We start from the raw sequence: 15,536 nt of genomic DNA, 5'->3' as shown, positions 1-15,536 counted from the left end.
TCATAAATATTTAGTTTAATCTGTCTGTAAGGTCGTCAGCCTAGAAATTAGTGGGATTCTCAGATAGCACCACCAGAGGTTATGCGGGTACAGGGAAACCGCAAAAACCGATGACGGTGTCAAAATGAGGAGTGAGTGGTTTGCCATTGTTTTCCTCACTGGGCCAAAACGACCAGCCTTATGATAATCATATTTCAACATCCAGACGCACTAGTTATGATCTGAATGCCATTACTCAGCACTACTCGTACCTTAGTAGCTTCCATATTGTCCCAACCCTGGTTGAGATGGAACTTCGATGGAAGCTACATTTTGCTCTGGCTTGTACCAAGAGAGAAATTAAAAAATACAGGATCCATCAGGAAATGGCCACAGGCGAAACTGGTAGAGCACACTTCAAACACTTCAAATTAAATTATCGAGCGTGGAGCGTAGTAGCACGTGTCATATAAAAGAGAATGTGTTAGGTCCTATCTGTAGTTACAGACTGCTTTCGTATGGGGCGCTAGAATGTTTAAGTCGAACGTTGAAACTTGAAACGATATTGAAATTTACACCCATTCGAATCCCGGTGATGACACCCTTTAGGGTAAAAGTCCGTTACATTTTCTCATGTTAAGATTTCAAGTATTTTTATAATTTTGAGAATGGAAAAATAAAACTTGTTAAAATTGTTAAGTTCAGTGATAAGCTTGTGTAAACTCCTGTATGCAGCAGTTAAACTAAAAACAGAGCAGAGTCATAAAGAGCTGGAACTAATTACAGTTTATTTTTAAAAAAACTTGAAACTCATATTCATTTTCAAAGTCGTAATAAAGGCCTTTGTTTTTAGTGTCAACCTGTGTGTACCTCAGATTATATCGCGATCTCTAAAGAGTAAATTTATCGACAGTTCTAAAGTCTGCAACCCTTAGTGTCAACTGAAGGAAAGTAAGGCCAGTAGAAAGGTAGGGAAATGAGACACTGGGATATTGGTTGCTACTCTAAGGGGAATAATATTCTTTTATACCTAAAATCATAGAATAAAGAAAAGAGTTCCGACCATCCAAAGAATGAAGCCTTAAGACAAAAAACAGGCGCTGACAAGAAAGAAAACTACCGCACCTTTAATTTAGAATCTCATCCTTGCAAAATTTGTTGAACACTTGCTGTTTTCAGCAGAACGGAGAGACGAGTGGAAGCCGAGTTGGCAGATCAATTTGGCTTCTAAAGAAATGCAGGAACACGCAAACCAATACCGACTCTAAGCCTGATCTTAGAGACTTAGAGTATCGTTTTAAGAAGGTCAAGCCCACGTGCATAGAGATCTGGAAATCGTCTTTGATAACTGTGATTGGATCAAGCGGTTTGAGTTTCTGAGGCGATCGGGACCAAATATATGGAAAAAAGAATTATCCCTAATCTGTACAAAAAACAAACTACAGTAATAAGAATCGACGGATATGAGAAAGTGGAAACTGTCTGGGAAGGAGTTAATTAGGGCTACATGTTATCCTTTTTTTCTTCAGAACAGCCAATAAAATCAATGATAAAACATTCAATCACATTCCAAGAAGAGGAAATTAAAACACCGACAAGGAGAGGCCAAACCCTGCGTCCAACCGATTTCAACGAGCTTCAGTGTACCCGGCAGGGCGCTGGGGAGGGGGGGTGGTATGCGATTTCTAATCACTAGATTGCGCGCCAAAATGTGGATTAAATTCCAAATCTCTCCGCAGTGTTCATATGGAGTGAGGGAATATGACGCTGTCGATGGTGATTCGTCCGTCAGATGGAGATATAAACCTTTAAGCAGACCCCCTTGGTGCTGTTCGACAGGAGTAGGCTATGTGACGGCACTGGGTTTCACCCTCTCCCTACCTCAGTATCATCATCATCATCATCATCATCATCATCATCATCATCATCATAATCCCCCCACAGCCAGACGCGCAAGTCGCCTATGGGTGTCAAATAGAAATACCTGCACCAAGCGTGCCGGACATGTCCTTAGACACTCCCGGCACTAAAAAGCCACACGATAGATGGATAGATGAATAAATAGATAGATAGATAGTTAGACAGGTAGGGGACACCGTAGATATAATCGACTGTCGCCATCCACTAGGGTTATAAATGAAAAAATTAGCACATGATGGCATGGGTAGTTGCATCGAACCATTCTAGTGGACTGATGATCCAAAGTACAACAGCACTCGACCGAGGCCCTGTGATTGTCTCACGCTCTCAAGGGAAAATATTGTTTTGTAATGCAGTAATAACCAGGCCAAAAAATAGACGATCTTTTTTTTCTTTTTTTTTTTAGAAAATTACATTTTCATATCGGCGTGCTGTACAATCCTAAATGCATGTATTCAACCTCAGTCCGGCCCCATGGTATTCAGTAAACGAGGAGTCTATGAGCACTATTCAAGGAAACAGGCCCTCGGTCACGGACTCTATAACACCAAGGTGCTGCTGTTTCTCGACGGATGTACACAACAGTAACTGCTTGTTCCGTTTACTACAGCAGATTTATCCCGGTAAAATAGTTCCATCGCCATTTATTGATAGCTGTGTAAGGCATACCTTCCCTTTGAGATAACCGGACGATGATATTTCAGACATTCATTTTCCGGACATCCCAGCTTATAACTGTATCTGTGAAACATATTTTATGTATCGGATTAGTATTTTAAAATACGAGAGTGTGTTAACCTTGAAATTTTTGTAATAATTTCACTGTTTGCCTATAAATGTTCGTGATTTGTACAGAAGGGGCCTTAATCCATTGACTCAAGAAAGTTGAAAGCTTAAAATAATCAATAACTGTAACTGTTAGATATTTAATTTATTGGATTAGCGGTTTAAAATATGTGATCAGCCTTAATATTTTTGTAATATTTTAATTGTTTGACTATAAATATTTGTTATTTGTGCAGAAGGGGTGTAGGTCCAGTGAATTTTATGGTCCGTGAATGGAAATTGCATAGGTGAACATCTACATGCTCTTATGCAATCCATAACTGAGGTGTGACTTACCTAAATGCACGTTTTACATGTAATTTGGGTGATATATTGGTTCAAAAGATTATTTTCGTTTCCAAGAAAAATAACTCTTTTTGACTTGAGGCCCTTTCTGCATGAAGCGATTTAAATATTATCTACCATAGTTCAATCGTTAGAGCATCCGACGCAAGATCGGTAGGTTATGGGTTCGCATCCCATTGGTTTCTGATTTTGTTCTCTACTTAACATCACTTCGGCATGTGCTATATTAAATCAGCACGACCTAATAAGTAGCATGATGTTACTTTGGGATCATGATTGTACAGGTGGGCAGAATAAAACTGGACCGGAAAATATTTACGATAGGACTGGCGGGGGATTGACCCTCGTTAATGAACATCACAGAAGATGGAAATGGCCTCATCTGAAGAAATGAAAAACGGAGGATCCAAAAGTTCTGACTCCACTTCGTTCAGAAATCACCGGCAAAACTCAACATGCGAAGGTTCGTCCGGACACTCGCATGCACAACAGTAAATTTGCAAGGATACAGATGCATGTTCTTTTTGATGTTTCGACACGACGATCTCTTAACTCCCACTTGCACAGAGTAACGGCGTTGAGGCTTTCTTTCACTCGAGCAATGTTTTCTGGTATTCGAACTTTTTTCGGATAGTTACGGTTTTTATTCGCTACAAAGCCCGTTTCGCGCCATTTTGCCACCAAGTTTTGCATTGTAGACTTTGCTGGAGGTTTCCAGTGTAAGACTCTTGCGCAAACAATTGCGCACAGATTCCCCACGAATCGTGCTTCCCAAAACACTCGACAATGAACACGTACTGTTTTATTGTGAGCACAGTTGTGTGTGGCATTCAACTGGTCACTAAACACGTCTGCCCCTCTCACTCACCCAGGTGATGGTGGTGATTATTGTTTTAAGAGGAAGTACAACTAGGCAACCATCCTCTATATAACAGTAATCAGAGAGAAAAAATGGAAGGGATCCGACACTTCGAAAAATGAAGATATCGGCCAAAAGAAGACATAGGCCACAAAGAGCGTGAAAATGAAAGACTCCCTAGCCCTCGCAAACCTAATGGTGTCCGGGTCGGAAAAGAACAAGAGTTGACCAAGCGAGGTCGGATAGGATAGGTGAAAGTGATGAGCCTGGCACAATTAAGTGGAAAAGCAATGCCAGGACTTAGGTAAGGTCCCTGTTGTCGCCAACCCACGCTCCAAAGTTTAGAGCCCCTGGGGCCCCTTTTAGTCGCCTCTTACGACAGGCAGGGGATACCGTGGGTGTTAATTCTACGTCCCCACCCACAGGGCGACTCACTCACCCACTCTCACGTAATGACATAGCGTCGTGTTCGGGCGATGGCCACACGCAGACATGTGAGCAACCGATTGGTGTATCGAAATAACGGTTTCCAGAATTTCCCGTGATAGGCAATTCTCCTGTCCATTAACAAGAGTGAAGTCCGCGTCAGTGTAGTAAAATTTTCTGGGCCAGTTTTATTTTGCCCACTCTGTATAAATCTGTTCAATTTCATATGCTTAATTATTGATCATATTTCTGTGAAAGTTGACAGTTCATTTGAGATATGTGTATTGAATGAAATGAGCACTGTACGTGATTAAAATGTTTTGTGTGTCCTCAGCTGACGATCCATATTCCTCGTGGGTCACTGCCGTCCCATCTGGGAGGCACCCTGGACGTCGATCATGGCGCGTGGCTCCTTCACTGCATCAAGTCCATGACAAACCGTCATGGCGACTTGTGTGATATATCGTCACCCGGAACAGGGGAAGGGAGCATCATGGCTGCCCTACCAAATGGATCAGCCAACAGCCTGCAGGCTTACCAGCAGGTAAGCCAACTGTCTTCACGGCCTCATCATCTTGGGCAATTTATATAATCTTTGATAACAGGGTGCGGGAATAAAGAAATACTTGATCTAGACGAGGCAAATGCAAAACGAACACAAAAAAAATGCCCAAATTTCCTAATTGTATTTTCAGTATCCCTTTTTGGTTGAGTTTTATTAAATACTTCAATTAACAAGTTAATTAACAAATAAAGATTAGTTCAGAATAAACACAGTCGAACTTCGATATCTCGAAGTGCTTGCAGATGCTGAAAATAAGCTCACGGGACAAAATATTAGTCGCCGTAGTGTGCACGCACAGACGGATCGTTAAGCCTGTACGGATGGCGCAGAGAATGAGTCCCGTGCTCAACCGCATGTGCACTGCTCTACATGAGCATAAGGCAGTAGCGATCAGTGGAATATTGATGTTTCAAGCGGACAGTCTACGTCAACATGGGTTGGGGTGAGTTTCGTATCATGGATTAGGCCCTCTCACTGAGGTGACCACTAACAGGAACCAGCATGTTTACTTAAACATTCTGGATGATCAGATGTTGCTTTTCAGTCAACATCTGCATGATGAGTATGCTACTGATACCCCGATTTTTCAAGATGACAGCAGCAAAGTTCATCGGGCTTGACGCATATGTGACTGGTTTTATGAACATTACATCTCGATTGGCCTGCAAAATCGACTTACTTGAAGGATGTGATCGAGTGGCTAAAAGGGGCAATCGTGTTTGGCCATGCCCGTGGCCATACATACGGTGCGTGAAGTTGCTGTATTTGTTGGTGTTTCGCAGCGGGTTGTTCAACGTGTCTACAAGCAGTGGTGTACTACTCGTGGCCACGAAACACGTCTGAATTGATAGAGAGGGACCGGAGACGCGTTTCACGGCTCGTGAATCAACATCGCTTCCAAACCTGACAGGAATTGCTGCAGTCAGCGAATGAAGGTCCATCTCAACCTGTAGCGAAAGAACATTGCAACGGGAATTGCATGCGTTGAACACTTGATGTCAGTCACCTCGCAAGAGGCCATTGTTCACACAGTGACATAAAGCTGCACGTCGTCAATGGCCTAGAGTTCATCGAACGTGGACGCTAACTGACGGCGGAACGAAATGTGGTCTGACGAACCACGTTTTTGCCTGTATTCCAATGACACACGTCGTCGAGTACACCGAAGGTCAAATGAAGTATTTCATCCTTGGTGTGTGCAAGGTCAGCTTCAGGTCTGAGGTGGGTCTCTGATGTTTTTGGGGTGAGTTTCTTATCATGTATTGGGCCCGCTCACTGAGGTGACCACTAACATGAACCAGCATGTTTACTTAAACATTCTGGATGATCAGGTGTTGCCTTTCAGTCAACATCTGCATGATGAGTATGCTACTGATACCCCGATTTTTCAAGATGTCAACAGCAAAGTTTTATTTATTTATTAATGTCTTTCTGTACATGGCGGGGCTCAGGCTATGAAGCCTGCTATTATGCCAAACCATATAATTATGCACCTGTATAAACATAATATACTGAACATTATAACTACTTAAAAATAAGTTAATTATAATTTAAAGTTAATGTGAAATGTAATTTGTATGAAATGTAAAGCATCATAAAAATCATTTTAACATTTTAAAATTAATTTATAATAATTACTATTATTAGAGCTATATCTCGAAAAATATAAACTATAATGTTTCTAACCTTACATTGACATTTTATTCATTTAACTTAATAATCTAAAATTTAAGGGTACTTCTAAGAGTAAATCAATCTGAGTGTAGGTAAAATTTCCAGCACATTCTTCTGAATAGCTTTAGGTTGCTTATGTCTCTAATTTCAGCCGGGAGAGAATTCCAGGAACGTATGGTCCCCGGTACAAATGACTTGTTAAACGTACTACTGTGATGAGTGGGGATGGACAGCAAGGTTTGTACTGATGACCTTGAGGGTGTTCTGCTTGAGGGAGAGAGGTAGTTGAAATCTATTCTCAGATAATGTGGTTTACCTGTTCGCAGTATTTTGTGAAGAAGAGAAACAGCATGGTATTTACGTCTATCACATAATCTTAACCAGGACAGCTGATGGAGGAATGGGCTGATGTGGGAATGGAGCGGAACATTTAGAATGAATCGAATGCAGGCATTATGCGCCCGTTGAAGTTTAGAACCAAGTGAACAACTTATGTTATTATAGACTACATCACCATAATCAAATATTGGTAGTATTAGTCCTTGAATGAGCAGTTTCCTGGTTTTGACAGGTAGAAAATCTCTCAGTTTGTATAGTGAGTGTAATGAACCGAATACACGTTGACAAATTTTTGTTACGTGCTCTGACCAACTTAAATACTTATCAAAAATTATTCCAAGGTTCTTAACGGAGTCTTTCAGTGCTATAGGTGTTTCATTGATCTTGACAACCGGTACGTTGATGCTTTCTAACTTGGCATGCGCTTTTCTAGATCCTATTATGATGGCTTGCGATTTTAATGGGTTTACTTTCAGGCAGTGGCTACTAGTCCATTCGTTAATGTTAAATAAGTCTTCGTTTAATTTCATGGTTGCTTCTTGTATGTCATTCGGCTTGGTATGAATAAACAATTGGATATCGTCAGCGTATAAGTGATATTTACAGTTCGTCAGTTGTTCTGATAGGTCATTAATGTATAGGGAGAACAGAAGTGGTGATAACACCCCACCCTGTGCTACCCCCATCTCAGTATTTCGCCACCTAGACACATTGTCTCCCACTGACACACATTGTTTACGTCCACTGAGATAGGAACGTACCCAGCATAATACATTATTAGAAAATTTCATCATTTCTAATTTAGCTAGTAAAATGTCTTTATCTACGCAATCAAATGCCTTTGTGAGGTCGAGAAGAGTAAGAATTGTCATTTGTCCGTTATCCATTGCTAGCTGAATGTCGTTAGTTACTTTTACTAATGCTGTGCTGGTACTGTAGTTCGATCTAAACCCTGATTGATATCTGTCGAGTAAGTTATGATGTAAGAGATAGGCTGTCATTTGTTTGTGTACTAGTTTCTCCAGTACTTTTCCTAGTACAGGGAGAATACTAATAGGGCGGTAATCGTCAAGGGTTGTGGGGGTACTGTTTTTCTGCAAGGGTCGGATGATGGCATTTTTCCAGTTCCCAGGAAAGATTCCCGTCATAAGAGAGGTGTTAATAATATGCGTTATTGTAGGAAGAATGATGTCTAGAATTCTTCTTAAAAGGGACAGGTTTATTCCATCGTGTCCAGTAGACTTTGATTTTATGTCATTAAGGGCGCTCTTTACATCACCTGGAGTCACGTGAGAGAAGTAGAATGTTTCACCACCATGCTTTCCCTTTGAAAATATTCTGTCAATAGTGGCTCTCTTGGTATTTCCGTTCGTCTGGACGTTTCTTGAGCTAAAATACTCATTCAGATCATCCAAAGGTACATTACAGTTACTGTCCTTTGTCTTCGTTTTACTTAGACCCATATCTCGGAGAGTCTTCCATGCAACAGCAGAGTCATGTGTATTTAAAATTTCGTACGAGTAGCGTATTTTAGCGTTTCTTATCATCTGCGTGGTTTTATTTCGAAGTTTTTTATAATTCTCAAAATTTTCCTGCGCTGGATGTTTTACGTAGTAGCTATAGGCTGAGTCCCTATCTTTCATTTTATCACGAATTTCTTGATTGAGCCACGGGTTAGAGGGTCGCTTTACTCGAGCAGTACGTAATGGGGCATGTCTGTCGTATAAAGTTAAGAGAAGTTCGTTAAAATGAGATACTTTGTCGTCGATGTCCTTTATATACTGAATTGTGTGCCATGGTGTGCTCAGAGCGTCCTCAATGAGAGCTTCGTCGTTCAAATTTTTGAAATCCCTGTATTTGATTATCTTAGGCCTGTATTTTGGACATTTTAAAGAGTATGCAGCGTAAATCATGTCATGGCGGGAAAGGCCTGGCACAGGCATCTGTCCATGTGTCAATATACGGTCATTATTGTTTGCAATGATTAGGTCGAGGAGTGTGTGCGAGGTTGCAACATGGTGTGTGGGTTGCAAGGGCAGAATTGTCATATTAATTGATTCAAACATGCATGTCAGTCGCCTAGTCTCAGTGGTTTCATTTTTCAGGTCAGTGTTGAAGTCTCCCATTAAAATCATATGTTCATACCTGAATATTAAATCCTGTAGCGCTTCTTCTAAATCGGTGATGTTTCCAGTCTTCGGTGGGCGGTACACTACACCGAGTAAACACTTCGTACCACGAATTTCAATTTCTACAAACAAGAACTCCGCTCTGTGAGAGTATTCACTTGGCGATTTAAATATTACCTTGTATTTCAAATCATCGCGTATAAATATTCCGACTCCGCCTCCAGGCTTTCCCTCTCTGTCGTTCCTAATTAAAGTGTATCCACTCATTTTAACCAGCGCTGAAGGTATAGATTGACGCAGCCATGACTCTGAAATCATTATAGCATGCAGATTACAGGTTGAAAATATTTCGGAGAATTCTGAGAAATGTGGGACAATGCTCTGTGTATTGACATGTGCTATTTGTAGAGAAGTAGGGTAGGGCGCAAGAATGTCTTTGAGACGGTTAGCGGTATTCTGCGAGGGGGCTGGCACGACGGGGTAATGACCTGCCTGGGACAATGGTGAAAGGAGGCTGAAATTAGAGACATTTGTTTCCTGGTTGCTAAATGTTGCCAACTTGAAAGTTAAATGATGACAACTGATAGTAAGAAGTACCTACTACAACTATAAGATTATCACCTAATCAAAACTACAACTATGTGGAAAATTAACTTAAGTGAACTAAAATAACTATGGCGGTCCTTATATTACACAGAGTCTGCTCGTGACTAGCGAATACTGTTCAAATCTGAACGATTAGTTATGGCTATTTTGCGGTTCCCTTGTTTTACGTATACGATCCCATCTCTAGACCATACGTTCTGGACGGTAAATTTTGCGACAGCGTCCTGAAGAAGTCGGAGTCTTGCTGGAGTTAGGTCCTCGCGGATGGTTTTATTCGTGCCCTTAAGTTTCTTTTTGTTCGTGAACATAGCGTTCCTCTTACGGTATGACACAAACTTGACGATTATAGGTCGCGGACGCCCATTCTGGTTTTTCCCAACCCTGTGAGACCTATCAATGTCATCCACAGAAAGACTGACCCCGATTTCTTTCGCAATGTCAAGAACTAAAGTGTCAGTGTTCTCGTCCGCAGTTTCCGGTATACCGAACACACGTAGGCACTGCCTTCTCTGATACTGTTCTAAACAGTCAGTTTTATCCTGCAGTTCAGTTTTTAAATCACTGATTGTTTTGTCCCGCTCCTCTAGAGCCCTCCTAAGTTCTTCAATTACACTCGTATTAAAATTGATAGTTTCTTTTAATTGGTCAACAACTGACTTTGTTACCTGGTCCTGGATAAGGTTGGCAAGCGTGCCAAGTGTCTCCTTGCTGCTCAGCGCTTCCTGTACGGCCTGCTTAACTATGGCTTCCATTGGCACTTGCTTCACCTTGCGTGGCATTATTAATTTGTTGGATTTCTTGCCTTTTACTTTCACCAATCACTTCACTAACACTCACTCAGAACCACTGCACTAGTAGAGATAATGTTATACACTCTGAGCTGCCACACTACGAATATTCACCTGCTAAATCCACGTTCGCCACGAGCCTCGTATTCTGCGTCTATGCACTGTCCGCCATCAGTTCATCAGGCTGGACGCATATGTGACTGGTTTTATGAACATTACATCTCGATTGGCTTGCAAAATCGCCTTACTTGAACCCCATTGACAATCCGTGGTAAAACACCGACATCAGCATGCCCGCAATTTGAAGGAATCGCGCGATCAAATCCTCATCGAATGGCGTAACCTGGATGCGACGTACCTACACAACCTCGTGGACTCGCTTCCTAACCGAATCCATATGGTTATCAAATCCAGAGGTGGAGTTACACGGTAATAAATGATGCCTCTAATGATTTCTCCAGAGGTATCTATTTGTTTTGTCCGGTGAGCTTACTGAATTAGAAATTTAGAAAAACCACTAGCGTCTCAATTTCTGTACTGGATCTAGACGGCGGTGAGAGAAAACGTACATACAGCATTACAGTACGCGAACCTTTTCGTGATACTTGAGCTCCCTCGTGCTGCATCGGTAGACCTCGGTTATCTTCGAGATTCGCATTGGCAACCTTTGACACACAAACTACGAATCGCCGTGAGACATCTGATGAACACTTTACGTAGGTACTAATACTGCTGTTGTTTACACAGCAAAGCCAAATTATAGAATGCATGCTAGGAACAAGATTCGCATCGAGAAATGTTACATAATGTTATATAATGTTTGTGTGACACAGTTGTTGGCTTAAGATAATAAAGGTTTAGAAAATTACTATCGATCGATCATACTATCGATTTAATTCAGATTTCATTTCCATTCAGTTGGCAGTATAACCGGAACCGGGAGAGCATCCTTCTTACCCGTCACCCCGGTAAAACCTGATATCAAGAAACGCTTCGCTTACTGTACTTAGCATTTAAAAAATATATATATATATATCAGGTATACCGTTATTTACGTCCTACTTTTTGACACCACGTCACTATTTCTCATCTACACCTTAACATTTTAATATTATCATATTAAATGTTTTAAAAACCTGTTTTATTGATTATGCCTTAATAAAGGATGTTCTTATTTTAGGATACTTACAAATTAATATCTTTGATATGAAGTCCAGCGTTTTCCTTTGCTAGTGAAGCAATACACTCTGAAATGCAGAATATGCTTATTCTTGTATGAGACGATAACGTAAGTTCAGGTTCTACTACAGGAAAGGGTTCGATGAGGGGACGTTCTGCGTAACTTTAGTTACAGAAACATATTGTTACACCTGGGCTTCAAGTATGCTTCGAGATATTGAAACTTTCGGGTTGTAGAACTTCAAGTTATAGAAACATGTACAGTATATCATTCCATCGCGAAACGAAAATTCCTTCGAGATATCGAAAATTCGAGCTATACACGTTCGAGTTATAGAAGTTTGATTGTGAAGATAACAATAATAAAGAAGGATACAACAGATCTTAAGAATTTTAAGGAATAGCGGTCTCGACAATAAATAAAATAGGCGGTCATAAACCGAATTTAAAGGCCTAGTAAATTCCCGCTCATCAGGGTACACACGCGGGAGTACAGGCAGTATGGGCGGGGGACCAAGTTATAGAAAAGGTTGGTGCATTCGCGAACCGGTAAGGGATTGGAATAATTTACCAAAAGAGATATTCGATATATTTCCAACTTCTTTTATATTACTTAAGAAAAGACTAGGTAAACAACTGATAGAGTAGAGAATCTGTATCCCGGGTGACTGTTCTAAATGCAGGTCAGTGGTGATTGATTGAAGAATTTTGAGTGTTTATTTGTTCGATTACCTTAAATAGAGGCATGAGCGGAGCCAAAGGTGGAGGGGGGGGAGGGGTTGTTACTGGGGGTTAGACCCCCACATGGACATTTTACAAAAAGAAAATAAACAGAAAGTGACAATAAACAATACACTGAATACATATGTAGAACCAACAAATCTGTAATTCACTTATATCACTGTTATTAAAATGACACGTCATGCATGCACCTTCATTGTGTTCTACAATAATTTTGTAACTATATCCCCCCCTCCTCCCCATCGGCCGATCCTGGCTACGCCACTGAATAGAGAACAAGACAAGCTACAGAAAAAAAATGAAAGAAAATCGTGCCGCAGCAAATGTAAAGAAAGAGGATTCCGAAAGAAACCCAGTCGAACATAGTAAAATCTGGAGAAAATACAATAAATTTAACTTGCATAATATGAACCGAAAGCCTGCCTGCGTCCGGTAGTTCGCATTGAATTTACGATTTAAAAATGTCTCCGTCAACCAGGAGGGTAGAGCGGTGGTCACCCATTCCTCTGTTCGGTTGGCCTGTCCGAGTGCAGAGCTGTTGGACCACGGACCAGCCATGGCCACTTATGGACCGAGACCACTGATCTCTATACATGGATGGCTGCTAGCTTGGGTAGCAGTAAGTCTAATAGAAGATGACTGGCGTAGTAAGATGGCAGCGAGCGCACGGTGCAGTAGACGGGCAGTAGACCATGAGGAGCGCACTTGCTTTGTTTATGCTTAGTTCCTTCGAGCATACAAACAGATAGAGAGGTCGCTCCCTATGTTTCTACCGGCCAAGCGTGGCACGAACATCAAGCTCTGAGCGATCAGCTGATGTAGGGCAAACCAAGGCGGTATTCCATAAGAAGAGCATTACGGAGTGTTTTTAAATCCCGATTGAAGCGTGCTCCTTATGATTGATTTAAACTATTCAAGATGGTGACAAGTGCTATTCCCTTGGAATATTTCCTTTCCTTTTTGTGTGAAAAGTGTTGAGTATCACTATATATGTGTAATATTTTGGATGTGTTTACATATCAGTTAAGCGTTACGGTGGCGTGATTAGGCCTTACGTGGTTAACACTATAATTACCACTTTTCTATATACTAAAACGACGCACTATGAACTCTACGCTATAAGTCACACATTTACAAAGGAATCAAGATGAAACACATCAATGAAAAATCACTAGTTTAGATATTTCACTCGCTGAATTGAAACCACATGTTACTTCTGCATGTTAGTAAAATATAAACAAACAAGGGAACCATGCTTGTGCTACTACGATTAACACAAATACGAATTCCTAAATGTAAATAAATAATACAAATACGGTACATAATATATTTAAACTATCAAAGTATACATGTGTGGCAGATAAAAATTGAGTACTATCTGGAAGAGGTACAACGTTCTCTCCGTCAGTTCAAATTAAAATAGGTTAGGAGCGCGCAGCTTTGAGCTCGCATCCGGGATATAGTAGGTCCGAACCCCACTGTCGGCAGCCCTGAAGATGGTTTTCCGTGGTTTCCCATTTTCACACCAGGCAAATGCTGGGGTTGTACCTTAATTAAGGCCACGGCCGCTTCCTTTCCATTCTCAGGCCTTTCCTGTCCCATCGTCGCCATAAGACCTATCTGTGTCGGTGTGACATAAAGCAGCTACCAAAAAAAAAAAAAGCAAATTAAAATATTTCCTAACATAACGTAATTGTATTGAGTACGTAGTAAACCAGTGACTGTCAGCATGCCCAGCTGTACTTCTACGGCAAATACGCCGCAAAATACTTGAATATCCAGAGAAAAACACACAGTACACTATCATTATGCCATTACAGGAGAAGGGGCTGTGGTTCTGGGCTTTTAAATGTCCTGCGGGCTCATATTAAATGGCTTCTACAAGCTTTAAACAAGCCGGAATGACTAAAATAAAAACTGTTTCTGAAAGAGGAAGAATTGGGCTTTTTTATACGAATAAAAAGAAAAACTGAGTTTTTGGCTCAAAATACGAAAAATTTAGTCATACCTCCCCTTAAGAATGCATAATTTCGTGGCATACATGTATACAATTTACAGCAATGTTTCCAGGAACTGTGTTTCCACACGTATTGCGTTACCGATCGCTAATTGCATGTATACAGCATCTATGTTAATATTTACGGCGCCGGGCTGAGTGGATCAGACGGTTAAGGCGCTGGCCTTCTAACCCCAACTTGGCAGGTTCAATCCTGGCTCAGTCCGGTGGTATTTGAAGGTGCTCAAATACGACAGCCCCGTGTCGGTAGATTTACTGACACGAAAAAGAACTGCGGGACTAAATTCTGGTACCTCGGCGTCTCCGAAGACCTTAAAAAGGAGTTAGTGGGACGTAAAGCAAATAACATTATTATTAATAATATTTACGGCCGTTATTATACACTAATTTTCATTGCTATCCCGGAGATTTACTGACCTCGGAATGACGTGTCACTATTCCCAATGCCCTTATGCTTTGAGTGAACATGTCCATATATTTTTAGTTATTCCAATGCACCATTAATTGCGATTTAAAATTGATTATATTATCATTGCTTCCTCGTAAGGAGGGCTCTAGGATGGGTAACCAACATGGCGGACCGCGCGCTCAACTTGGCGTACTTTCTGCTGCAGCGGAGAGCTGCCATCAGCGATCCATGTATAGAGATCAGTGACAGATACCCGATCTGCATCTACCGAACTGGGAGGGTTGCCAACTCCGAACACAAAGTTTATCTTGCCTGGAGTTTCAGGTAAACGACGCTAGGTGGCGTGGCAACAAAATACAAACGGTGGTGTCTTAAGTTTAGGGGATGCCAATTCACATATTTCAATATTCATGAGATGATGGTGGTGGTGATTATTGTTTGGTAGCGAAGCACAACCGGGCAACCATCCTGATCAAAGTAGAGGTGGGGGAGGGGAGAATTGGTGGTAGTGATAGTTGTTTTAAGAGAAAGTAAAGCTAGGCAACCATCCCCTGTTAACAGTCAGAAAGGAAAAGGTGCGATCTTACGAGGAATGAAGATATCCACAAAAGAAATGGAAGGCCTCCGAAGGAAGTGAAAATGAGACTTCTTAGATCTTGCAAACCTAATATATTCGGGGTTAACTAAGGAAGGTCGGTTAGGAAAGACAAAAGTGAGGGGCCTGGAATAAGTATAGCACGCGAACCTTTTCTTGAGCCCTGAACTCCATAGTGC

The 15,536-nt window shown here is 41.2% G+C and overlaps 1 protein-coding gene across 1 annotated transcript in view; it reads left to right on the top strand.

Annotated features, from left to right (window-relative positions):
- Window positions 1-15,536, top strand: part of LOC136858665 (tyrosine-protein phosphatase non-receptor type 9) — a 524,482-nt gene that overhangs the window by 440,009 nt on the left and 68,937 nt on the right. Inside the window, exon 3 of the mRNA XM_067138380.2 lies at window positions 4,650-4,859. Within this exon, the coding sequence (XP_066994481.1) occupies window positions 4,746-4,859 (114 nt within the window). The 5' untranslated portion in view covers window positions 4,650-4,745. The remainder of the gene's footprint in view (window positions 1-4,649; window positions 4,860-15,536) is intronic.

The sequence above is a fragment of the Anabrus simplex genome, chromosome 1 (assembly GCF_040414725.1).
Source record: "Anabrus simplex isolate iqAnaSimp1 chromosome 1, ASM4041472v1, whole genome shotgun sequence".
Classification (NCBI taxonomy): Eukaryota; Metazoa; Arthropoda; class Insecta; order Orthoptera; family Tettigoniidae; genus Anabrus; species Anabrus simplex.
This window is presented reverse-complemented; position numbering and strand designations above follow the sequence as displayed.